Genomic DNA, 25941 nt, shown 5'->3' with positions numbered 1-25941 from the left:
TGGTTCTTGCTTTCCAAAATAAATGAATTGAAGGGCCAAACTGTTGAGCTCATTTTCTTCTTCAGTTTGGAAATACTTTTTAGCTATTTGTCTCTGAAGTTGATTTTTAGAAGAGCTCAAGAACCAGAAAAGTGACATTAACCTTTCAGGGTGGCAGAGTGGAAAATGAAGTAGAAAGGATCACCAACAATTCTGACCACTTCTGAGGAAGTTCCTCTCGTCAGCCTGAATTGACCACCTTTTAGGAACAAGTCCTTGTCAATTGAGCAAGGTGAAGGATGGATCAAGCTGCTCCAGCCTGCAGAAGATTTAGGAACTGAACTGTGATAATGATTCACAGCAGACTGCGAGATGTGATATTAAATCTCTTACTTTTTGCTTGTCCATTCCATCAGCTCTCTATGTTAGGAAGGGTGAAGGGAAGGGTTGTTTTTCAGGGAAGGGTGCTGTTAATGGTGTGTTTACAGGGACAAATGTAGAGAACAAGCCCATATTTGGAGCATTGTCTCCACAATAACTCTAATATACTGTGAAAGTTAAGTTCTATCAAACCAAAGGAAATAATTCTTCCATATTTCCAAGGTCCCTGGGAGTTCAGAGTATCACTTAGTCACCATCAGCTTTTATTATTTGATCCAACCCTTAAAGCATTGGCAGTTGCAATTAGTCAATACATGTATCCAGAAAAACAAGCATCAATAATGTCAGCCAAAAGAGATACGTGAGTAGCTTCTGTATATAGATGACATTTGTTACTACTGTGGAGACTGAGATGAATAGCGGTGTGTGACCAAGCTCAGACCGCAGGCTCTTCAAGTCTGCACAAGAGCTCCCTACTGACAGTTTGCCCATCTATATTGATACACGTTTTTAAACTGTTTCAGAAAGCCACAATCAGCACACAACTTAATTCACTGACACTAGCATCAGTCTCCATTAAACTCTTGCTGTAGCAAGCGCTCTGTCAGAAGGAAGTAGTGGGCAACTCGGAGCTGGCAGGAAAGAGCACCTGGGCCAACGCCGCTCAGGTCAACTGGCATTAGCAAGCAGGGAAGGTGAGACCCAAGAGCAATAAGGGTGGATTGAATAAAAAAGAAGAATAACAGAAAGCCTTCCTACTCAATATACATTTGTAATTACATAGCAGCTCAACTCAAATAGGTAATGTAGATCCTTGAGTATTTTAGGAGGAATCAGTCTTCTGACTTCCCCCAGACGCTCATGACCTCTCTCTGTCCTTGTTCTCCCACAGTCTTAAGTCAAATGAACATTATCTCTCCTCGATTGTGTTCACAGATGGGCACGTACAGACTAAGTCTTTAATGCCCTGTCTTCTCTTTCATTGAGCAGAATGACAACAGTGATGAAATTAAGTAGAAAGTTTGCTTATGTATCAAAAGCAGAACTAGGGGATTCTAAGAAAGATGTTGAACTGAAGCTACTTTACAGGAGAGAGGAATGTATAATAACTTCTTGTAATAACTTACAGTTCCAAAAAATCAGAAGCCATTGAGTGGTGCTTCAAAGGGCAACATTTGAATTCGTGTTAATCAGCAAAGATATCACTTTTCTTGTAGAGGGAGTCAAATGTTCAGGGTCAGGGAAACAGAAGCAATAATGTGCATTTTAATAGATTCAAAGAAAAGAACATTAAAGCATGCGGACCCTGCATCTTTTAACTAGAGGTGTTACTGCTGAAGATGGATTTTTACACACTTTTTGAAACTCTAGATTCTGCTATCAAATTTTATCATACAACTTGACTGAAAGATATCACGCAAGAGATTTGAATCTTAAGAGCTGACATCTCACTGATGAGGATGCATGTATAACCACAAACCAGCTCTAACTCCGGCAGATCCTCTAACCCTGCTCACCTCAGCGACAGCCCCCTTGCCAGTTGGACAGGTCAGCTCTGCCTTGCCTGGAATTTTCTTGATCTTCTCTCCTGAGTGGCAGCTGCTGGCACCCTGCGGGCACAGGGAATTCTGACATACTGTGGGTCCGGCGCAGCAGTTGCCTGAGCACAGCAGAAAAGCCAGCTGAGAACCTGCTAACTGAGGGCAAAGGGCACTGAAAAGGGAAAGGAAAAAGGAGGAGGCTGCTGCACCAGATCTGAAGATCTAGTGGGGGTTTAGTTAGTTTCTGCCCAAAAGGTAACCAGCTCCATGTGCCGTTTTCTACCTGCTGTGTACTGACTGACCTGCAGCCAGCTCCCAGCCAGCACCAGGGCAGCTCTCCCTCGCTGCTCACTCAGCCCAAGGAAGGGCTGGGAACACTCTCCTCAGGTGTCTGGCGTGGATCTGTCTCGGTATCCTCCCATCCAAAGGGTAGCACACACTGTCCCACCTGAGTTGCCATCTGGAGTTTCTCTGCCTCTGCAGTGTGGCTCATACCCACAAAGAGCAATCAGCCCAGTATCAATTTCCTGTGGCTTCAAAGCTTTTGTTAGACTGGAAGCATTTAAAATGCCAGACTGTTAATAGTGGCAGGTATTTGCAAAAGGGCAGCAAGCACATTTCTTACCGCTCCCTTGTTTAGTAAGTGTATTTCTTATTAACTTCAAGTATCTTGCTTTGTGCTATAACTGAAGATCTCTTGGAAATGTCTGTCAGAGCAACGTGTCTCTGGCTGTCTCCTTAGCAGAGTTTTCTACAATGAATTTGCTACTCCAGCCTGCACTATCCACCACATTTTTCTCAGGGTAAACCTTTAGTCTTGTTTTTAACATACACATCTTAAAGCAGCTTGGGTGTTAGTTCCCTTAGAAGTTAGTTATCTTATTTCCCATCCCCATCTCTTCAGTATCCCAGAGAACTCTTTCTCCACCTCTGTGCTGTGTGAGGAGGAGTTCATCCTGGCAGACAGATAATCCACACGAACCCAGGGTGCTGTGCAAGGTGTCCATGTCCAGGAAGGCAGTTCCAGCCAGGTGTGCTCCTCCTTATAAGGACAACTAGCAGAGACCACTATGCAGCTCTCTGCTCATCCAAAGGATGTTAAGACCTAAATTTTTACACACACTTGCAGTTTTTTCCTTAGGAAAAATGCTTCAAGAGAACAAGAGAGATGATCCTGTAAATGTGGGGAGTTTGTCTGAGTAAAGGATGTCAGTTCTACTTCCTGTTGAGCCTTTCTGGTGTTGCAGAGGAGGCCAGGGCTTTTCAGGAACCTGAAAGAAGGTAGCAGTGAGGATGACTGTGCTGTGAAGTGTAGGCCATGTAATTTAACACATCCACTTTGAAATCAATATTGTGCAAGCATTCCTTAGGAAAAGGAAATTAAAAGAATGGGAGAGGAGAGGAGAGGAGAGGAGAGGAGAGGAGAGGAGAGGAGAGGAGAGGAGAGGAGAGGAGAGGAGAGGAGAGGAGAGGAGAGGAGAGGAGAGGAGAGGAGAGGAGAGGAGAGGAGAGGAGAGGAGAGGAGAGGAGAGGAGAGGAGAGGAGAGGAGAGGAGAGGAGAGGAGAGGAGAGGAGAGGAGAGGAGAGGAGAGGAGAGGAGAGGAGAGGAGAGGAGAGGAGAGGAGAGGAGAGGAGAGGAGAGGAGAGGAGGAAGGTATGCTAAATTCACTTGTTAAAAGGTTTAAAAGGCTGACTTCAGTGGGTCATGGTGCAGTACAAGGACTTAATACCAAACAGAAAGGATCAGTTTATGGGACATTGCCATCAAACTCCTTTGTTCTGTCATTACTGGACAGCACAGAGCCTGGTGGTGATGAGATGCCTTTGTGAAATGCATGTTCTCTTCTTAAGGTCTCTATAATTAAAGACAACACCAATCACTACAATAGCTTGGTCACCCAGACTGACATTCCCTAGTTGATTTTTTTTAATATATCTCAACATGCAGAAAAGGCTTAGGAAGGGATTTGCAGGACAGCTAATGGTCATCCGTGAATGGATTCAAGGAAGGCATCTCGAGCTATGGGGAAGTATGACAAAGTCCAGAGAGCTGTGTTGGACCATGCTGGACTGGCTGCCATGGATAGTGTCACTGGCCAAGCAGATGGAGGTAGGTGTGATAGGAGCAGAAACAAGTGTAATGGCTTCCAAGAAAGTCATCCATACATGCACAAGCATTTTGACTGACTTGTTTTTGGCAAATGGAAACTCCTGATTACTGAGCAACCTGAAATTTTTACTTGCTAACCAAGTACTCTGCTGCTGTTTTAGTTGGAAATAAACTTTTCCAATTAAAGTACAGCCCTGTGGAAACCAGATGTCCTGGTTCGTCTTTCTCAGGTCAGAAGAAGTCAGTCGTTCATCATACGACTAGATCATGACAGGGTGAGAAGCCAGGGCTATGGATTTCTACCATGAAAAAACTAATGGCATAATCTTATCTTTAACAATCATTATAGGAAGTCTTTGGTCAGAAGGAAGCCAGAAAATCCCGCTAAGTCCTCTCCATGAAGTAGATCAGCTGCTATCCAAATTATAGGAGTCCAAACTGATGAATTACACATGGCGCTGACATTAAATCTTGGTGCCTCTAGCTCTTTTTTTGTTTTTAAATATGTCTACCCTCTGTTGGAGAGTCAGCATGTGTTGTCACAGCTCGGCTGCCTAATTTTAACCACTAATGGGGCTCGCTTATCCCCGGGATCCAGATTCGGGCCAGAAATAGGAAGCCTAGTGATGGTCATGTGTTTGACAAGGAGCCGGGCAGTGGGCCAAAACACATTTGAGCTGGATGGAATTTCTTGCCCCTGTGAAAATGCAGCGCTAAATCGTCCTCCCCCACTCGCCTCTTTACACACAAGTGGATCCCTCTAGTACAGTGAACTGTCACCCGAAACTAACAAGGAGGATGTGTCTCCCGGCAATCCGAGCTTCGGTCAAAAGTTCACCACTTGCCAGCCCCCCTATGCCAACTTGGACCAAGATTTCTGGAATGGTTAGAAAAATATTTTAATGTAATTCACCTTGCTATGCTATTTCATTAATAACCTCTAAAAATGCAAAGAGTGCGGCCTTAAAATTCCTTGACATCCTCAGCATATGACTAATAATAATGAAACTTTCTCGCTGTCGGCGGAGCCACTCCGTGAACGCTCTCTTTTCCCTGGAGTTTCATGGAGCCTTTAGCAAATGCAGTACATTTGCCATGTCCATTTTTTTACAGCCAAGTAACCGCTGTTCGGCCAAGATCTCCTCTCTTTGTCCACCCCAACTGAACTGCACTTTCCTTTCTCCCTGCAGGCTGCTATTTTTCTCACAAGAATATTTCGCCGGGGCATAATTTGGACGTGCGTGAAACGCCCTTGTACACATTACGTCTTTCTTGTTTTCTCTATATTTGTTTTGAAGCCAGTCTCTCTCCGTGTCTTCCAAAATATGTCGTCCATGTGAAGCATGGAGTTGTTAACCAGCCCAGGGCTGTGCGTGCTCCATACGGCGCTGAGTGAAAAGGGCTCAGCTCTCGGATGGGGGCAGAGCATGTCTGACATGCCATTATATAACATGAAACCAATGTATACAAGATGGTCTTTAAAAGTACATTTTACAGAGATCCCTTTTTCTATATCTCGCTTCAAGCATTTCTTTCTAAAATAGCCTTTTGGGAGTCAGTGGACAAGACTCTCCTCGCTGGGGGTGAGTCCAGGGCTATAGGATTGTTTTCTGCTTCGTGTCTGCGTTCAGGCTGCTCAGACTAGGAGTTTATAAATCACCGTGTTGTATCTAGGATTAAATTAGTTCTAGTTTAATTTTTTGCTCTAGATTTTTCCCCAGTGTCAAAGCAAAGTGTCAAAAGTGTTTCATTCTCAAAACCTCCCAAACTATCATCGAATCTTGAAGGTTGGGAAAGACTTCGAAGATCATGAAGTCCAACCCTCAGACTAGTAATGAAACAAAAATCCTCTTACCCTCAGGTTTTTTAAAGCGTGTGAGCAGGATGCTTTTCTTTAAAAAGCACAAGGTCTGATTGTGGCCTGTAGAGTGTATTCATTCATCCTCAATAGGTCTGTCTCCACTGCACACCCAAATCTAACGGGGTCATGTTCCACAGTTCCCAGTTGACACACAAGTATCTGTAGATGCCGTGCTGGATTATTGGAACAGATCCTTTACCCAAACAAAACCTCCTTTGGACACGGCGAGTTTGCAAAAAAGTAGTTATTCTTTGGAGCTGGTGATCGTCCCAGCAAGAGAATCACTTGAGATCAAATCAAGAGTGGTTCCAAAAACAGTGAGAGGTTATAATCCGAACATATTCTCTCCATCAGGCTTAGCCAGAGGAACAGTTCTCAGAGGGCCACCCCTCACAGTGCCCAGCTGCTCAGGTGCCCTAATTTCAGCCATAGGGCTTGTTCATATCACATTCAACCCGAGGCAAGAGCAGAGAACGATTAAAACCTATTTTTATGACCTGATGACCTTCCATTGCATTAATTCTAAATTATCCCTTACCTAATGAATCCCTTTTTTCCTAGCCCTGCCCTCTGCCTGCCCCAATTAACAGCTCATTTTTAGATGAAGGTTCTGCCATATGCACTGAGAATTTATTTCCGAGAATTTCACTCACTAACAGATGTAATGTTCTAGTGCAGGTGAGGTTGGGCAGTAAAAGAGTTTTCCAGAAGTGAAAAGGAGATGGAATATTTTTTCCAAAATATTTCCTTATTCACTCAATATTTTCCTATTTGTTCAAAAATTGGGCCCAGGGAAAAACTGTAACTTTCCAACCTGCTCTAGAGGGAAGCAAAGGCTGGGGGAAAAGAAACAAAAATTTCTCAAGGAGGTTTAGAAACATTTTAAAGTCCAGAATATTCATTGATGGCTGTAAATATTCCCATCCTCAGTTGCCTTGGATTTTGAAATAACACAGACAGCTAGCAGTGGGTTTGGGAGTGCACTTTTTGTGGCATGGACATTTGATTTGATTTTTAGAAAAAGGAGAAAATAGCTTTCCTCCAAGGAACGGACAGTTGTTACATACAGAAACAAACAGTGTGTCAGGCTTTTTTCCCCACAGGTTTGGCCAATATCTCCAATCACTGTATATAACCCTCTGGTACCTGGTGCAGGAACAGTTGCAGTCCAAGATGGGGGAGAATGTTGCCTTGCAGGGGGTCTTTGGGAACAGGCACTTTCCATGACCTCCAGGAGAGAAAGAAGGACCTGCTTCTGGCATCTTCTGCTTTCAGAGAAACATCATCTACTGGGCTGGCCACGTGGTTTACATTGAGGCAGTTCTTCAGCTGAGTACTTGGGGTTATAGGGTTTTTTAAGAAAAGCATCCTTCTCGCAGTTTGAGTGAAAAGCTTGTGGTTGCTGACAATTTTCATCTCCAAACTTTCATTACGGTTGCCAGAGGATGAGAAAGAATATGTATGTGTGTGTGTACACCTATCTGTACATAATGACATATACACATACTGTCTTCTTGATGGTAAACTGTCCATCTGTGTTCATATGTTTATCTGGCAGTACATCACATGTGGCTGGTATACCAGTGGTGCACTTTTCTAAGCAGTCACAAACCCTGTTCACCCATAAAAGCCACATGTGGATGCATTGTATGTAAGCTGAACAAGGGAAAGCAGTCAATACACATAAATTAATCAAGAAAACAGTTTTTGGAGAGAGGTGTTTATATAACAAGCATTTCTGTAGGCTCTTCTTGCTGCACAGTGCCAACAGCGTGCTTCTGAAAACTTCTGTTCTGAAAAACCAAACCTGTTCCCCCATTTGTTTTCTTCTCCCTTCCACACCAACAGCAAACCATTTTCTTGCTTCCCCAACTGTTGCTCACTGTGGGCCAGTGAGCCTGTGAAGCTGGAAAGCTCAGTGCAGGTGGGACTGGGCTGTCAGAAGCATTTTTCACACATCAACAAGACCTGCCCTGAGTAGGTTTACATAGCATGGTGTCAAAGAAGGTTGTAACAGCCAGCTGGCCATCCACACCAGGAATGCTACTTATACTGACAAGGCTGAGAGTACAAGTTTCCAGGAAAATGTCCCAATCCAAAATGTCCCAATCCCAGCCCTTCAAGCTCACAGAAGTGAGGGGCACCTGCTGAAGGCACAAATGAAAAGACATCGCACCCCAAAAACTGAAAGAACTACACTGGGGTCTCCAGGGACTGACACTTCAGCTGACTCGAGCAAAAAGGGTGGAAAGGATGTCTCTAGAGGAGAAGAGGGCATATTCTGAAAGTGCCCCACCCTCCCCACAACAGAGGGACCAGCACCACAAAGTGACATCAGGGAAAGCCCTGTGAAAATGTCAACTACAGCAGAACTAAAAGGTGACCAGTTGTAGTATTTATTGTATAGCCTATAACCTGTCTCAAGGAGAACTAGTAACCTGTGCTAGGCTTTTTAAAGATGTAATGTTCCTAAGGCAGGGAGATTTCCAGCTCTCCTTGAGAATTTAAAAAAAAACCAAAATATATGGACGAAAATACAAAATCATTGGCTTTGGCTTAGGCCAGGTGTTTCCAAAAAGGAAAGCAGCAAGCTGGAAAGGTTATGGGTTTCTGAAAGATTTGAGAGGTGAACCTTAGCTGTGAATCTGCTACATATTAGTGTTGAGGTTGCCCAACCCTGGTAAGCCAAAGTGCTCATTCCTATCTTTGGTTAAGGAGTTGTCCCTGTCATATCTTATAGAACTGAAGGTTTGACTTCTAGATATTTGATGTCTCTACTGAGGTAACTGGTAACTGTATGAAACTTGTATGATAGGCTAATAGGGTAGGTAGGTAGGTAGGTAAGTAGGTAGGTAGGTAGGTTGGTAGGTAGGTAGGATGTATGTATGTATGGATGGATGGATGGATGGATAGATAGATAGATAGATAGATAGATAGATAGATAGATAGATAGATAGATAGATAGATAGATAGATAGATACATACATACATACATACATACATAGATAATCTTGGTATGAACAGTCTAGCAGACATGTAAACTACAACTTCCAAAGCATTTTGGGTTCTTCACTGTAAAAGACACTGTATATATTTTATGCATGTTTTTGTGTATTACTTTTTTACCTGAAAAGCAAAAGGATTGACTCTTCGTATTGATAAAGAAACTTGCGTCCAACTTACATTTAAGACAAACAAGGAGTACAGAGGAACACAGTTGAAGAAAAAGAGTTGTTTGCTTAGAAATAATTGTCTCTTTACTAAGTTAATGAGGAAAATAGAGCATTTTTTTCTACTTAGTGTTTCCTGTATGTGTGGAATCAATATTTTAGCATGTGCTCGCCCAGATACAGGAGAAAATACGGTTCTAAAGCATGTGTAACTACTTGGATGAAAACATGCAGCCTCAGGATGCCCTGAATGCATTTTGGAAAGTTCATTTTACCCTTGTGCCAGCTTTCTCTCATCTATGTAAAAGCTGTGAGACAACATCACTGATTTAGGAGATTAACACTGATACAATTCATGGAGCGAGAGTCATCTTGCTTTTCTCAAATAACAGAAGCATACAGAAGGTTGCCACGGGGCAGTCGTTTTTAGGATGCTTCTGGGACTGAAGGAAGGATGTGCATTTTCCAGGGAGCTGCAGGAGGGATCCCAGGGCTGGGCAAACTGGAGAGCAGTGAACAGACAAATGCTACGCTCTATTTCTACATTGTGACTGATGTTTGACATTGCATAAAAGGAACATGAAAAAGGACCAGTGACCAAGCTCTGAAGCTCCTGGAGAGCAGGACACACACCCCAACCTGGCTGCAAGCAGAAAAGCAGCAGACCCATAATTCTCCATGTATGGACTATGGGATCAGAGACATCATACAGGCAAAGAGGTGATATGACATCTTCTCCAACTGTCTTCCAGTAGTGTAACAGCACTGAAGGTTAGTGGAGCAGGGCACCTGGGTGTGTTGGGCTGAGTAATGGAAGTTTTCCTTCCCCATGAGAAGATCCTCACCTGGAAAAGAGCACAGCACCCCCTGATCTGTGTGTGGATTCCCCTGGAGCATGGCTGCAAGCTGTGCTCCATACGGGAAGGGGCAGCAGGAGGGTGTCCCATGCTGCAGGAATGTAAGGACTGTGGAGTTTGCATGGTGCTGGAAGGCGAGAGACTGAAGTATGGCTTGGCACGCGCCGGCTGGAAAGACACAGCATACTGAAAGACATGCTTCTGTCCTCGGTTGTGCAGGAGGCTGGGACACAGCACAGGGCATGTGGGAGAGGAAGGAGCCATAAGGGATTCCTGAGGATCCCATTCTTCCTCTGGAGCGTGAAGTTGATGGCAGGCTTTCCTCAACAGCTTTTTTCTTGCCTGCTTCTGATTTCCCTGGAGATCGCCCTCAGCCCCTGCTTCAGCTGCCTTGCAAGCAGCTACCAGCCTGCCCCAGGAAGGTGGTGCAGGAGGGCTCCTGGAGGCAGCAGCATCCCTGCACAGCAAAACCAGTAAAGCCAGATCCTGATCTATTCCCAAGTCAGGAGTAGAGGAGCAGATCAGGACCAGTGTCACACAGACTGGTAAAATTATCCCCATGATCAGCAATAGGCAGCATAACAAAAAATAATGCCTTAATGGCAGACAAGCCAGTGTTTTTTTAATGCAATGTTTGTATTATTTCAACTGTCAGAGACACAGATATAGCTTTGAGCTGCCTTCCCATCCCACCCTGCCTCTGCCCAGCTCTTCAGCTTTCATAGTCTCCTCCATAACAAAACATCTGCCCATTTGGTGTGTGAACTGTCTGAGTTAAAAATCAGTTTCTGAAAACTGTTATTCAAAATACTATGCCAAATTCTGAGCCTAAATGAAGTCCTGGCTATTCATTTCTTGTGAAGCAGTAACTCCAAGTTTTTGTCACCCTGTGTGTTTGGTTGTTACAGAACCTCAACAGAAAGGTAAAAATAATTTTAAAATTTTTCCTCAGTTGGGATATTTTTCTGAATTAAAAAATTATTTCCCTTACCTTGATATATAAACTGGACTGTATTTCAAAGCCTTGATCTGTTAGAATGGTATTTCCATCAATTTAACTCGGTAGACCAGAAGTTTTTTAATGCCTTCATGAAGGAAGAAAGCATTATTATGGCTTGCTTCCTCCAAATTGATGGCTCTTGCCTCCTCTGCCAGCTCACTGCCTGACTTATATGTACATGTAAACCACTTTGAATTCAGGAAAGTGCCTGCCTCGGCATGAGAAAAGATCCTTCTTTGAAATGTACAGCTGCCTTGTGGAAGATCCCTGCACATGATCCCTGGTATGCACTTCAACTTCACGATTTCCCCTTGAAGGTGCACCTATCACATGGGATTTCATAATTTCCGCCCTATTCTAGTGTTTTTGTGTACAAGCAGGGGCATGGGGCACAGATTACACGTCCTCAATACTGGGGCGTTGTTATTTATTGCAAATAATTTATCCACATACTATTTTCGTATCATTCCTTATTAATTGAGATAAATCTACACAGGTAGTCATATGAAATTAAGGCAGAGTTTCCAGCTGGGCGACAATATGGTTATGTATACATTGGTTTCCAGTGGACAGGGCGACAATAAATAGGCATCATTTTGAAAAAAAAGGATAATTACCTTTTTCTTTTGTCCACTCCTCCCTCACACAGTGCATACCTGCAGTGGCAGCACCTGCTTTTATTCTTTTCTTCCTCTCTTCCTGTTTCTTGTTTGTTTTTCCAGCTTCATTTCTTAAGATTGGGTTGGCTTTTGCAAGCATCAGGACTAAGTTCTCTAAGTATGGCCATAAAAATTTTAAATGTGGGCTCTGTTCAGTTTCAGAAAGTCAGGATATTTTCCAGCCCTTGAAATCACATCTATTTCCACTCAACCCAGGAGCTACGTTATTTGGGGCAATTCCAGGCGATGAGAACACAATTCCCTGTACCATGGCTCCACCTCCAGTATTTTGCTATGAATTTTCTTGTGACTTTATTTTGCACTTATTTTGCTCAAAATATCCTCTGTTAACATTTTCTAGTGACATTTCCTCGAGGATTAGCCAAGTACACACTGAATAAAGCAGAAGTGAACCAGTGAACCCCTCTGGTATTATATAATATTGCCCGCTCTGAGCAATAAAAGTTTCCACTCAAGGAAGGCTTAATCATGGAGGAAAATGACAGCCTTCCTTTCCCTCACCCCAGTGTCATATTGTCAGTTGCATATGAAAGTCTGTGTGGCCAAAAGAGCGTGTGCCTTACCCGTTCGTGCTCGACTGGAAACCCCATCGTCTCGTCGTTTCCTTGTGACCAAGGCACAGGCTGTCAAGCTGCAGTCTTTCTCTGCCACCTACCTCCCTCTGCCTGAAATATTACCTACAAAAACGGAAGGGAAGATGCTTCTAAACTGAAACCCTTTCTAGAACTCAAGGCCCTCACGTGCAAAGGCTTTCCCTTTTGAAGCAGAGCACTCCAAGCCACCTCCGTGTGCCATCATGAGACTGGATATTGCAGAGGGTCTACGCATCCCAGTTGCATCAAGAGTTCAGTGCAAGCATTCAACTAACAGGGCTGGTGCTTAAGCAGCTTCAGCAGAGCTCAGGCACAGCCTGTCTCTACTTTCACATCATAGCAATAAAAAAACCCCACAGAAAAGTAAAATGAAACAGGAAAAACCTTATTTTTGTGATTGGGGGGCGATTGCTAGCCAACGTTTTGACTGAAATTGCCTCTCTACCCTGAGCACAGCTGAGGAAATATGTCTTACATAGCTTATATACAAACACCAAAATATCTGCAGAGCGTCTTGGTGAATGAATCTCAGAACATGCCAGATTCACCTTCCGGTGGCTCAGTGCCAAAGGAGGGGAAAGAGGTGTATGGTGATTCAGCTCACATCCCAGAGTGCACCAGAAAAGCTGCTGGCTCTACGTCTGAGAACAAACCCAAGCCTATCCCTGTGCCGATACAGGAAGAAACTTTCACGCGCTTTCACATGGCAAAATCAAGCCCTAAATTCAATGAGTTCAGTGTGTTCTCACACATGTTAATATATTCCCTCATGACAGCTCCAGATTTCCCTTCCAGCCCTGCATAATGATCTCTTCATCTGCCGCGATCAGTAGAGGAAAGACAGGTGATGCCTCCGACCCGTAAGGGCTGGGTAGGACGGGTGAGTGACACACGCCAGATGCTGTGCCCCGAGCTGGGCTGCAGCTCCCCTGTAAATACATCATGGAGTAAAAATCACCACGTACATTCCAGCTGCTGCAGAGCCTGTCACTGGAGTAGACGTGTTGTCACATATACAAACATACACCAAATAGTATCTGTACGTGTGATTAATTAGCGGCTAACGGTTAATTCTTCGAGCCATGGGGGGGGGGCAGGGGGGGAAAGGAAAAGGAAAAAAAATCAAAAAGCACTCAAAAGGTATATTAAAATAAGCTGTGCAAGGTCTCTGATGTTGACAATTAAAACCAAAATAAAACCAGGTTCCTCGGGACAGTGAAGGAGACAAGGACGTCAGAGATATGTGTCCTTGTGCTGGTTTACTGTGCTGATTTTTATCTTTAATTTTGGTTAATTCAATGCCCAAAGAAAACTAGCAAGCCAGCAGCTCTTGAGCCTAAAGTCTTCTTCATCAACACAGACCTGAAGGCTGTACATCAAAAACGTCCCTGGGAACACCATGGTAACAGTTGTCAAGCCCTAAAAAAAAAAAAAAAAAAAAAAAAAAAAAAAGAGAAAAAAAGCTTTTAGGGAGATGGAGAACAAAGACTGGCAAGTTATGGAAGAACAACAGCGTTATAGATCTTAATTCATTTCAGCCAAATTTGACCCCTGTAAACCCACAAGCAGGAAGGGCATTCGACTGAAAGTTAAGTCTGTGCTGAATTCTACAGCCAGACTGAGGCATTAGAGAATAAAACAGAGAGCAGAAATAGGGAGCCTGATAAAACCAAAGTTATCATCTCACAGAGGAGGCACCGCACAACGGGAACGATGCACACAGCAAACAGACAAAGTTACAAGAAACTGGAGTCAGGAGAAAATCTTTAGCACTTAGGAGGGTGAATACTGACTGCTAGGTAGAAGTGTAGTGTATGAACACTGTGCTCGTGTTAGCTGTAGGGTATTCATGTAAGCTGGTCTGTGAACTGTGCAAGGCATTCTTTGGTAGGTTGACAGTTGATATTGCACCAATAAATTCCCCAGGTAACATAGAGAGAGGAAGAGACTGGTGAGTAAGGTGGGAAGCAGGGCATTTGGAAAGACCTGCCTCTTTTGCTAAGTCTCCTGGCACGTCTAGGAAGGCAGGTGGTGGAAACGTCCTGACAAAAATGACCCTCACAGGGATTATGAGCAGATGTCATAGTTTTACATGAGATCACCAAAGCCTAGGGCTCAGAAGAAACACCAGGATCATCCCTGTGCCATCAGCTCCTCACCACCAAACAGTCCATAGCTTTTACAGACTTGTAAAAGTGACTCTGAAAATACTGCAGCGATCACAGTCAGAACACACATCAGCATGACTAGTCTTTAAAATTGTGTCATGGCAAAAAATACACCAGCAACCCTACACATCAATTGCTAAGAAGGTATTTTACTTTGTTTGTACCTTCAGCAAGAGAGGTGCTAGAATAACAAGTCCTCCTGTCCATATTTTTAAAACAATGTTGAAAAATTGCACAGGGTGCAAAGGAAAAAGATACAAAAATTAGCTGAGGGCTGCAGAAAAATTAAAGAGCAGCAACTATTTTGGCAGAAAGGTAGAAAAAGAAAAGATTATTATGTGGATGAAAAGAAGTTTCATAAGAGAAAATATTACATATGAAAGGACTGTTTAGCTAAGTGAAGTAAGGCATTACATGAACCAACAGCTGGAAGCTGAAGCCAGACCAACTCAAGCTGGAAGTGGGAAACACTGACGGCAGCTAAGCACAGCAGCAAATGGCTGCAGCAAGAGCTGGACACCCCATGTCGCTCGTGGCAACTTCCAGTCAGGAAAGAGCCTTTCTGGAAACAACAAAAGTTTCTCTGAGCTTCTAAGCTTCTAAGAAAGTGTATTATTAACAGCAGAGAGTATAAATAGATGTGGGTAGATCAAAAAAGAAACCCCAAGACACCCCTTTGGGGAACAAATGCTTAATCCCTTTATTGAACTTGATGTTCACTGCCCAAATTTTTGCACACTGGGTGCTGGCAGGCTGGCCCTGGATGTAGTGTTCCCAGGGAAAGAGAGCAACAAGTGTGGACAGCGCTATCAAGTTTCCTTAACTTTTTTGCCCCAGTCTTTCTGGATATTGATGTTTTGTTTATCTTTTTGCCTGCACAGGGTGCCGTTCCCAGTAATACCCAACTCTTCTTTCGTGAAAGGTTCCAGCTTAGTTAGAAATAACTTTGGACTAAGTGTTTCCCGAAGCAAGTTGTACCTTTCTGCGTCTCGCTGTCCACCAGAACCCATGGTTCTTTTTTCCTAACAATAAGATTTTCTTCTTGCATTACTGCTGTGAAATGTTACTGGTAGGAGTAGGCCCATGCCAGTGTTTTAGTGGTACATGGCCAATTCCAAGCCCATGTCCTTCCTTAAAGTGTGCTTTCCTTCACTGCTGTCATTATTTTCTCCCTGAGATATCTCAGCTGGCTTTTTCCAAGCCTTTGTAGTTCCTTGGGTGACTCAACCCACCTAAAATTCTCTACTTAGGACCAAGAAAAACTACTTTTATATAATTGTAAGTACTCAGTGAGATCATCAGTGAATATAGTTCCCGACCCTTGGTTTCCAGGATAATTTCCTATACCAGGATTGATTTCACTGAGTGCACTGAGAAGGCAAAACAATGCCAGCACTTTTGCACGAATGTTTGCGTTGCTCTGTATTAAGGCACTGAAGTTTGTTCATGTCTTACATTGGACAGTTTTACAGTCAAACAGCTCTTTATAAAAGAAACCAAATTCAAACCAAGCCACTTCAGACCTGAGTCCTCTAACATATATTTGAGCATGAGGTAAAAATCCCTAAATTCAGCCCTCAAGGAGAGATTCTCCAGGGGACACAACCTAGACCATCGCAGCACCCGTTTGCTATGACCCTTGGGTTTCCTTCACAGGGAGCAGATGCTCAGCCTTAGCAAGTGGCAGGACCTGCCTTTGCTATTGCACGAAGACATCAGTGAAGAGCTCACAGGAACGGCAGGGAAGTTTGCTATGTCTTTGGAGTAGGTGTTCAAATCAGACTCACCTTCTGAGAAACAGGCTTGGGTTTTGTACGTCACCCAGTGTACTGTTACCTTTGAAACAGGCGCAGATCTCTGCACGGTGGGAAAGCTCCTTACCTCTCAGGAGCAGGGACACAGAAGAGAAGTGAGACCCCATTGTCCCAAGTGAGGTCCCTCAGTCTCTCCCGGCGAGGAGCAGAGCAGCCTTCCTCAGCAGACTGCCGTATTTTGGATGCCAGCCACTGAGTGAGTCCTTCCCTGTAGCATGGCTATTTGCTTGCTGCCCAGAAGAAAATAAAATGGTAAGAGCACAAGATACATTCATGTTTTGAAGACCCAATACCGGCAGCTCTTCCCTTTGCTCGCTTACACCGACACCAAGTTTGCCCTGAGGAGCACAGGAGGGGTGCTGGGGCTGAACCTGGCAGCCACGGCACCCCAGCCTGCATCACAGCACGAAAAACAAATTCACCCAACTAGGAGAGGGAGAAGACACAAATGCTTGAAGTGTGAAGTTTAAACCTTGCACCTGGTGCAGAAAAAAATCGAAACTTATGCTCATTAGGCACTGAAATAGGATTTTGGTGAAGAACAGGCATTCGGGACAAGTCCTGGCATTGGGAATAAAAATTAGTTCAGGGCATGGACGGGGGGTGGGCAAAATAGAGACAAATCTCGATCTTTAAATGTAAAGACTTTCTGCTAAAATTCAATTAGCTGTTTTCAGGTCTTCACAATTCACAGCGTTTGTTCTTGCCCGATTTCCCGGCCGTGGTTCTGTAAACAATCAGCACTTGGAAACCCGACTCGCAGCCTTTCTCTCGCGCTTCCCGTAGGTTTTGCCTCTAGGATAAACGCCGAAAACATTACTTAAAACGTGTCTCCACAGCAGCTGTGACCTGGATGTCCGGAGCTCGCCCCCCCCCCGCCCCCCTCCGTCCCCACGCCTCGCCGGCCAAACCTGCGGTTGAGACGCGCGCACCTTGGTGCGGTCGCTCCCGGCAGGAGCGAACCCAAGGAGCAAACCCAGGGAGCAAAACCAGGGTGTCGTCATGGTTATTTGTTCGTTTCACGTGCCGTTCCCCCCAGCACTGTTGTAGCTTCTGCTAAAGGCAAAACCCCTCGCCCTCCCCGGGATTTGTAACTACTCCGAATTTCTGGGGAGCTGCCTCCTGGGGAGCACTGATTTTCCCTCTTTTGCTTCATCAGACTAGTTCCTCTAACTTTGGCAGTGACATTTTCCGGAGGACGCCGGACTCGGTGGGATTTGGGGAGGGGTGGGGGGCTTACCCAGATCCCCTGTCCGCAGCGGGCAACGGGGACTGACGAGGAGGGGGGTTCGGCGGGGGTGTCCTGACCGGAGGGCGCGGATGGACCCGGCACCGGCGGCGGGGCAGCAGCGGCATGGTAAGCACATGAGATGAAATAGGTGAAATGAAATGTAGCGGGAGAGGGGCTGCCCCCATGAGCAAACACACACGCACCCCCTCCCCGCCGCCGCCCCTCCGCTCCCCCGCGCCCCGCGGCTGCCGGCGGGTCCCCTGCGGAGCTGCCCCTGCGCCTCCCGCTCCGCTGCTCCCGGTCTGTCCCGGGGGGCTCCTCCCCCCGCCTGCCACCCTCCGGACCCGGAGCCGAAACTCCTTCGGCGGCCGCGGAGCCCCTCCGGCTTCGGCACATTTGCTGAAGGGAGCCGCGCTAAAAGGAGGGAGGAAGGGCAGGGAGGGGGGGGTGTCATCTCAGCCCAGAGCGGTCTCATCCCCCCTCACTCCTCCCACCAATGAGTGGTGCCTCTTAACCCCCGGGAACCTCCCTCCTGCGAAGCACTGCTCCGCTTTGCAGAACACTAGTTGATGAGAAAAAAAATAATTGCCGGCCGCGGCCAGCCATGAGCTGTTTGGATGTTATGTACCAAGTCTACGGTCCTCCCCAGCCCTACTTCGCAGCAGCCTACAGCCCCTATCACCAGGTACGTACGGGGGACAGCGGTGAAGAGGCAGAGGGGTGGGAGGGGTGTCTTCTGGAGGATGGCCGTCTGGGGCATTACCAAAAGGAAAAAGGGAAAAGGAGAAGGGGAGGGGAAAGGGTGTGTGTGGGGGGAAGATCTGGGAGCCTGCGATGGTGAGCGGAGCAGAACCGCATCCCACCTTGGCGCGGGGCTCGGCAGGGTACGTACCCCGGCGGCGACCGATGGGCTGCGGGCTGCCTTGGGAGCGAGAACGCGATTTAACCCCGAGGTGGCTTTTAAGGCATTTTTCCCCTTTTCTTTCTTCCTTATTCTTTTTTTTATTTTTCTTTTTATTTTTTCCTTTTTGCCTTTGCCGGGACCGGCTCCATCCGAGCGCGGCGGCTCCGGGCAGCGATGCCCGCGGCTTGCAGGGGTCCCCCCGGGAACGGCGAGAGAGGGCTGCCCGGGGCATCGCTCACCCCTTGCGCGCCGGCATCCCGGCCGCTGCCGCAGGAACCGCTTCGGGGCAGAAATTTTACCAGCCGCCTTGCAGGGGTGCTCCGGAGTTAACCCTCTGGAAGTGGGGGAGGCGAGAGTGCCGGGTCGCCGCGGGGTTTCCCTGGTTTGGCAGGTGGGGGGAGGAAGCCCCGGCCCCGTGGGGAAAAGGGCTGCCGTGTGGCAGGGCTGCGGGGATGCCCCCAGCTCCCGGAGCCCGCGGGGCGGCGGGACCCCGGCCAGTGCCGTCGGGGGTGCCGGCGGAGGAGTTCGCCTGCGAGACTTGCGGGTATTTCGTGGCCGAGAGCCACGTCTGGCGGCCGCGCCGCGGGCGGCTCCGTCCGGGCTGTCGCGGATACTGATTGATCCCCGGGTTTCGATAAAAGGATCCCGTTGGTGGCCAAGATGTTTGGCGTCACGCACAGACCGCCGTGCGCGGGAAGCTGCCTGTCCCGGGACACGCACTGTCCCGCGTGGATCGGGGCTGCCTTCCCCGGGCGTCACCTGCTGCACACCGCTTTCTCTATCGCGCTCTGGGGGGGACGGGGGGTAGTTGTGGGATTGTTTTTTTTCCTCCCTCTTATTCCTGCCAGAAATTAATTCCTTCATCCCCCAGCAAAACGAAAACGGGGATGGAGAGAGAGAGCGGTACCCCGGCCCGGGGCTGGTTGTACCCCCCGCCGGTGCAGGTCCGGTACCGGGGCGAGCAGCCCCGCTCCGCGCAGCCCCCGCGGCTCCGCGCAGCCCCCGGCGCGGTGGCCCGTGTGCCACCTCCAGCGCCTGGCAGCGGAGTCGAAATACCTGTTACAAATAGCAAATGATGTCTTTTCCCACCTTGCCTTCTCCTCCCACCCCAACCCCCATCGCACATGGCTTCATGACATTATTTAGGGGGATGATCATTACCTCAATGGCCGAGCCGGGAGCCAAGTGGAAAGGCGGCCGTCACGAAGGGGTGACATTATTAAATATCTCGCGTGTCTTGGCCCAAGGCTCTGTCCCGTCCCCTCGGTGCTTTTCCCGCCGCCCGCCCCACGGCTCTGTCCGCAGCGGCCAAGTCCGAGCTCCGCGGCCCGTCGCTCACTTCTGAGGAACTCCCAGCAGCTGCGGACACGCTAACGCGGATAAAGAGAAGATGGGAAACATCCAGAAAACGTCCCAATGCCCGCTCCTTTCCCAGCCAGCGGAATCCAGTAAAACCAGAATCACCTTGTAGGAAATACCTGCAGTTTCCTGCTGGCCAGGAAAAGCCTTTTTATTTCAAATGCGTTATGTTTTCTTTTTCCCTTCTCCCTCCTCGCCGCTGTGGGTTACAGGACAGTCTTTGGGGCAGACCTTGCGTGCCGGGGACCGAGGGACTGTCGCCTTCTCCCCTCCTCCCGCTATCAGCACTGCGCCGTGGGTGCGTGGCCGCCGCCTGCCCCACGCGTTTCAGCCCCTGGGGACCCCAGGAGCCGACATAGAAAGTGCCTTCTTGTCCGGGACTCCGTGCTGGGGACCCACGCGGGTAATCCCCCGGCCCGGGCGCGCCTGCCCCTCACGGAAGCTGTCTTGTTCCATCCCGGTCGGCATTTCTGAGTTGCGAGACCCCAGCCCTAGTTGCAGTCCCTTTGCTGCCTCCCCGAGGTGGGGCAGAAACGCAGCTACGGCGTGGGGGTGCTGCTGGGAGGGGGCGGCGGGCACCCGAGGACCAGACTTTTACATCCTCTCGGAAAGATTGCGGGCTCGGTGGGGCATCCCGGCTGGCACAGGGAGGGCCAGCGCACCTTGCCGCGCGGTGTGCCAGGCTCTACATTCTTCCCTTCCTTCCTCCCCTTCAGAAACTCGCCTTTTACGCCAAAATGCAAGAAGCCCCGGAGAGCGGCAGCAGCGCCGGTGCCAGCAGCTCCTTCTCCAGCCACCCCGCGGCCAGCATCAAGGAGGAGGACTGCAGCCCCGAGAAGGAGCGACCCCCCGAGGCCGAGTACATCAACTCCCGCTGCGTCCTCTTCACCTACTTCCAGGGGGACATCAGCGCCGTGGTGGACGAGCACTTCAGCCGGGCGCTCAGCCAGCCCAGCAGCTTCTCGCTCGGCAGCGCCAAGGCGGCCCGCAACGCCGGCTCCTGGCGGGGTGAGCAGCGCGGGGCGCGGAGGGTGCTTGTGTCCCCCCTCGGGAACTCTCTTCCACGGCCGGCAGTCCCTGGGAGCCGTCTATCGACGGGAGGCTTGGTTCTTTTAAGGGAAAAAGACCCCCGCTCCCCTCCTTCCCCGCTTCTGTCGGTGCCGTGCGGCCCGCTACCCATGCCAGGGGGAGCGGTGCGGGGAAGCGAATCGCCTTTGCACCGCAGCACGTTTACCTGGCGGGGGCTGCAGCCAGACAAGCCGCGGAGGGAGCCCCTCACCGTGGCTGCGGCAAGCGCCTCCCTCGCTGACCCAGCCGGGGCAGCTTCAGGTTTAGCGCGGTGGTAATCAAAGGTGGGAACGAAGCAAAAAAAGCAAATCTCACCAGCTTCCCACAGCTAAAACCAGTTTGCGTGTGTCCCTGTAACTCACCCTGCATGTGTCACCACCCTGCTTGCTTCTGGAACAGAGACAAGGACCCTAAATCTCTGAAAATGAGGGCTTTCAGACCGGCTCATGGTGGTGGCCCTGTGCTGGCAAGGCAGAGGAACAGCTCTCCGTAGCCATGCCCAATTCACCCTGGACAGGCCTGTGGAGCTACTTGGGTCAGAGAGGAATTACCTTCCACACCCTCTGCCCACCAGAGAGTTAGGGCAGACACTTCTTTTGGGGCAGTTTTGGGGTCCCTCCCTCATGGGGACACCCACTCAGCCAAAAGAAGGGGTTTCCCAGCCCCTCAAAAAATTGCCATCAGTAGTTTCTAAAAATGAAATAGTAATTTAAATATCCCATGGGAGAGAGAGATCCAGCACTGGAGCTGGTACCAGGAGAGGAGAGTTCTTTGCTCGTCATGAACCGCTTCCCCTTCTCCTGAGTAATGCTACAGTGCAAGAGCTGACACACCTCCCTGGCAAACATACCTCAGGAGTATGTATTCCTTTGTGTCAGAAACAGTGTGCATTCCCAGTTAATAATGCACAGCCCCTGTGCTATTAATAATCACTATTCCAACTTGCACGTTGTTTCCTGGACAAAGAAAATCCAGGGTCCTCGTCCTATCCCCTTCCGATTTCCAAAGATCTGCAGAGAGCTTCCAGAATATGTTAAGGACACACCCAAGAAACAGGCGTAAGGAATTGCCTCTAGATATTTAGAAAATTCAAGCTGGCCCTTTAGTCACGTTTCACCCTGTTCCTGCCCGCTGAGGTAGCAGCCACTTCCCCGGTAGGGCCAAGCATCCTCCGAGGTGCTGGGCGTAAATGCTTAAACAGGGAGCTGACTGCAAAAACAAACAAGAAAAAAATCCCACCCTGGAAATCACTGTGGTGCATAGCAGCTTTCATTCAGTTTCCCTTACTGAGGAAAAGAGATGTTTCCCCCACCTGAGGCAATGGCCTTTTCCCCAAATACATAGAAAGAGGAACCTGGAGCAAATAGTTCCAGTTTCACAGATAAGCCTCAGGCTAGGTGTGCTGGATGTTTAGCTGGAGAAGAATCTGCACTCCCTAGGAGCAATTTCTCATGTTTTGCAGTTTTGGAGGGGATAAAGGGAATGAAAGGGCTGGTTTAGGGGAATCTGGGGAGGGGCAGAGCCCTAGGGAAAGGAAGTCAGAGCTTTCTGAGTGTGCTCATGCTTCCTTTCTCCCCGTCCCTTCACCTAGATGGTTCCTTCCCGATGAGCCAACGCAGCTTCCCACCATCCTTTTGGAACAGCACGTACCAGCCCTCCTCGGTCCCAGCCACCCTAAGCAGCCCCCTGGCAGCTGCTGCCCACAGCGAGCTGCCCTTCGCCACCGCCGACCCCTACGCACCCCCGTCTCTGCACGGCCACCTGCACCAGGGTGGCCCCGAGCCCTGGCACCATGCCCACCACCACCACCATCACCACCACCACCCCTACATCGGGACACAGAGCACTGCCTACCCCCGCCCTGCCGCCATGCACGAGGTCTACGGCCCCCACTTCGACCCCCGCTATGGCTCACTCCTGGTTCCCACAGCATCTGTCCGCCCCCACCGCCTCACTCCTGCCTCCGTGTCCACGCCAGTCAGCCCCCCCTGTGAACTGGGCAAGACTGAGGCAGGCAGCGCTGCAGCCTGGACGACACCAGGACCCTTCCCTAATGCAGCGGGAGACATGGCACAGAGCCTTGGCCTCAATGTGGATGCAGGTAAGAGCTGCCTTTGGTCCCTCAAGGTCACTTGACTCAGCTGCACCCCTGTCCCCTACTTCCCTCCATCCATCCCTAGCAGTAGGGAAGGACCCCCACACACACATGTCAGAGCAGCTGGGGTGCTGCTGTGGGGGGAATAAACTGGGGGTGGAAGCCCCATGGGAGACACTTGATCTCTGCCCTGGGTGCCCTTCTTGGGGCTTTCAGGACAGGTGAGTGAGGAAGGGAAGAGGGAGGGTGGAACAAGGCAACACAGCAGCCCCAAAACATCCTTCTTGTCCTGGCCCTGGCTCTGCTGTTGCCTTGAGTAGTGAGAGCAGTGAGAAGGACGGAGCTGCTCAAAGGTCACCACTGGTTCCCTCCCTGAGCTGCCCTGAGGGGACCAGTGTGGGCAGCCACAGCACAGCGGGTCTGCACAGGCTCATGAACTACCTTCTCTCCTTAGTTATTTTTCCTTCCTGGATTTTGAGAGGAAAGCACAATCACATTTACCAAGCCGAAAGGGTGGTGGCTTTCTCATCGTGGTGGCACCCTGTGCCTGGAGGTGCCGGGGAGTAAGGCTGTGTGACCACAGCGGTGACGAAAAGGTGGCACATAGCTGAGAGTGCCAGTTACTGAGTCAGTGGTTGTAGGTGCAGCGAACACCCACTCTGGAGACAGACCTTTGTGCTGAAGTTAGGTTGTCGCTGGCACAGGTGGCTCCATACGGTGGCCTCACTTCAGGCAGGAGGGACATGTATCTGTCTCCAGTCTAGCATGGGCTCTTCTCCCTTCACGGCATCCCAGGGCTCTGGGGAGCCCTGGTCTGGGGAGACCAGTTCTCTGACCTCAGCTGGCAGAAATGCAGTTTGTCTCTCTCTGTCCTTAAATGCCTGTACCTATTTTTCTTCTTCCTTTTTTTTTTTTTTTCTTCTCTCCGTTCTCAGGTTTGCAGCCTCAGGATAAAAGCAAGGATCTATACTGGTTTTAGAGCTGTCCTTCACTCTTCTTCCCCTGGCTCTCCCCTGTAGATCTCTGCCTGTTAGACATGGTGGCATTCAGAGCTGAAATCGGGTCAGTTTGTAACGGCTTCTGATCTTGGTTTGCAGCTCGCCGTTACTCCTTCTGTGGTGGATCCCTTCTGAGCTGATGTGCTGACTCAGACTCTCAGAGTCCTGCTTGCCCTTTTCCAAGCCCCACCGTGGCCCTGCAGCTCGGGGAAAGACAACGGGACTTAAAAGGATTGCAAGGACGGTACTTTAGCCTTGCTTCAGAGAGGAAACTCCTTCTGTTGCAAGAGGAGAGCCAAAGACACTGAACTTCTATTTAAGCAGACTCCACACCGAGAACTGCGGTCAGACTACTCTAAGAGAGTCAAATGACATCACGGATGGTGATGTAAAACCACTGGCCTTCGTACAGGGAGCAGAGGAAATCATGGTTGTTTTTTGGGGTTGGTTTTCTTTTTTTAGTGGTGTGAATATTTTTTTTATGGGAGTAAGAATTCCCTCTGGAATGCAGCCGTCAGGAAGCTACGTAGCCGTTCTGAACTGGAATTTTTACTTTACATTCTCGAAAGGTAAAAAAAGGAGAAGAAACTGCAACTCAAGACCATTTTCGGACTGTCAAGGAACTGCTCAGATTTTTTTTGTCAGCTTCGTGGCTGTGAGTGGCAAGCGCCTGGCCAGGGCCACCTGCCCCTGGCGTATGGAGATGCAGCTGTTCCTCACGCAACTGCTCAAAGCCCAGAAAGAGGAAAACCAAGGTGGCACTTCTCAAGAGTCTGGCACAACATTTGCATTGGATACATGTAACGGTTGTTTGGCTGCGGTTTTTCGGGTTTGTTTTGGTTTTGGGGTTGTTTGTTTTTTTTTACAAGAAACATTTTCTGGTGACCATAAACCCCCCACTTCAAGCAGGGGGAGGAAGGAGACCTGCACAGAATGTCTTGCCCTCAACCCAACAGCCTTTAAAAGGGAGCGTGGGAAGGAAAGGCAGTGATGGACAATAGGTCTGAGTCGCCTCTAACATCTCTCTTTGTCTACTTGTTGCTGTCATTTTTGTCACTTTAATAGTTGTTTTGTTTTGGGTTTTTTTTTTTTGAAGGGGGAATGAGATATCTATTTAACGATAGGAAAGCTGCATTAAAGGTACCTCCTCCTTTTGCCCTGTGTGCTTTTATGAAGAATTAAAGCTAAATAAGAGAAATGAGGCAATCTAGAAACTTTGGGATGAAATGGGAAAAATTCCTGTCATGTGGATGAAGTGAGTTATTTTATTACTTTTTATTAAAGATAAATAGAATTCCTAGTAGTTGAAAATATTTTCTTAGTGAGTACAAAATATGTTGGGAAATATGAACGATAAGGAAATGCGAGGCTGCTGCGGTGCTGCAGTTCCGTGTGTCTGTGAGATGGGATAAAGGAAAGGGGCTGCTCCCTGACAACAGATGTTTCTTCATGAAGCTGACAGAAGAGGGGATTGTGGCATTCAGCGTTGCAGTGGTAAATTAAAACGCTGTTAGAGGGTGATGAATAATTGATGAAACGTTGCACAAATGGCAATTTCCCCTTATGCTTAAAGGCTGACTTTGTAACAGGCAAAAGATCCTATCCCAACACTACTGTGTTTGGGGTTTTTTTCTGTTTTTTTCTTAATGTAATGTCTTTGAAGGCTGACAAAAGTTCAGTTCATGTAAAAGGAATGCTCTAACATTACTCCTCTGACATGAGAAGTACTAGAAAATGAACTTTTGTGCTGTGATGAGAGGTTTTACCTTCTAACACTCTCACATAACCCGGCATAAAGTTCACCCCGTGTCAGACATGGAGTTATGAATAACCCAAACTTGCTTCTCCTAGGTTTCAGCTTGGGAATAATTCAATTTCTAGGAAAGAATAGGGATCCTAATAGCAAGACTATGATAAAGCAGTGTGAGTAAATACTGTGAGGAGCTGGCAAGGAGCAAAGTGTGCAGAGCATCCTTGGCAAAGGATAAGAGGTGACTTGCCACGATTCCTTCAGCCAGACATAGCCCTGAGCATTTCCCCCTCAGCCTCCAATTAGCCAGAGCCCAGACAAGCTGGGAAGGGCAAGGGAGGGACTTCAGAATTTATATTACCAGTTAAACAAAAAAATGTTT

The 25941-nt window shown here is 48.2% G+C and overlaps 1 protein-coding gene across 1 annotated transcript in view; it reads left to right on the top strand.

Moving 5' to 3' along the window:
- Positions 1-17989: 17989 nt before the first annotated feature.
- The window catches only part of LOC311189926 (discoidin, CUB and LCCL domain-containing protein 1-like), a gene marked incomplete at both ends in the record, with an annotated part of 162816 nt that continues 154864 nt past the window's right edge, over positions 17990-25941 (top strand). The window contains 2 exons of the mRNA XM_084261734.1: positions 17990-18070; positions 20365-20656. Coding sequence (XP_084117860.1) covers positions 17990-18070; positions 20365-20656 — 373 coding nt within the window. The remainder of the gene's footprint in view (positions 18071-20364; positions 20657-25941) is intronic.

This window comes from Gallinula chloropus (assembly GCF_964237585.1).
Source record: "Gallinula chloropus genome assembly, chromosome: 3".
In the NCBI taxonomy this organism is placed as follows: domain Eukaryota; kingdom Metazoa; phylum Chordata; class Aves; order Gruiformes; family Rallidae; genus Gallinula; species Gallinula chloropus.
The sequence above is the reverse complement of the archived record's forward strand: the minus strand, read 5'-3'. Positions and strand labels throughout refer to the sequence as shown.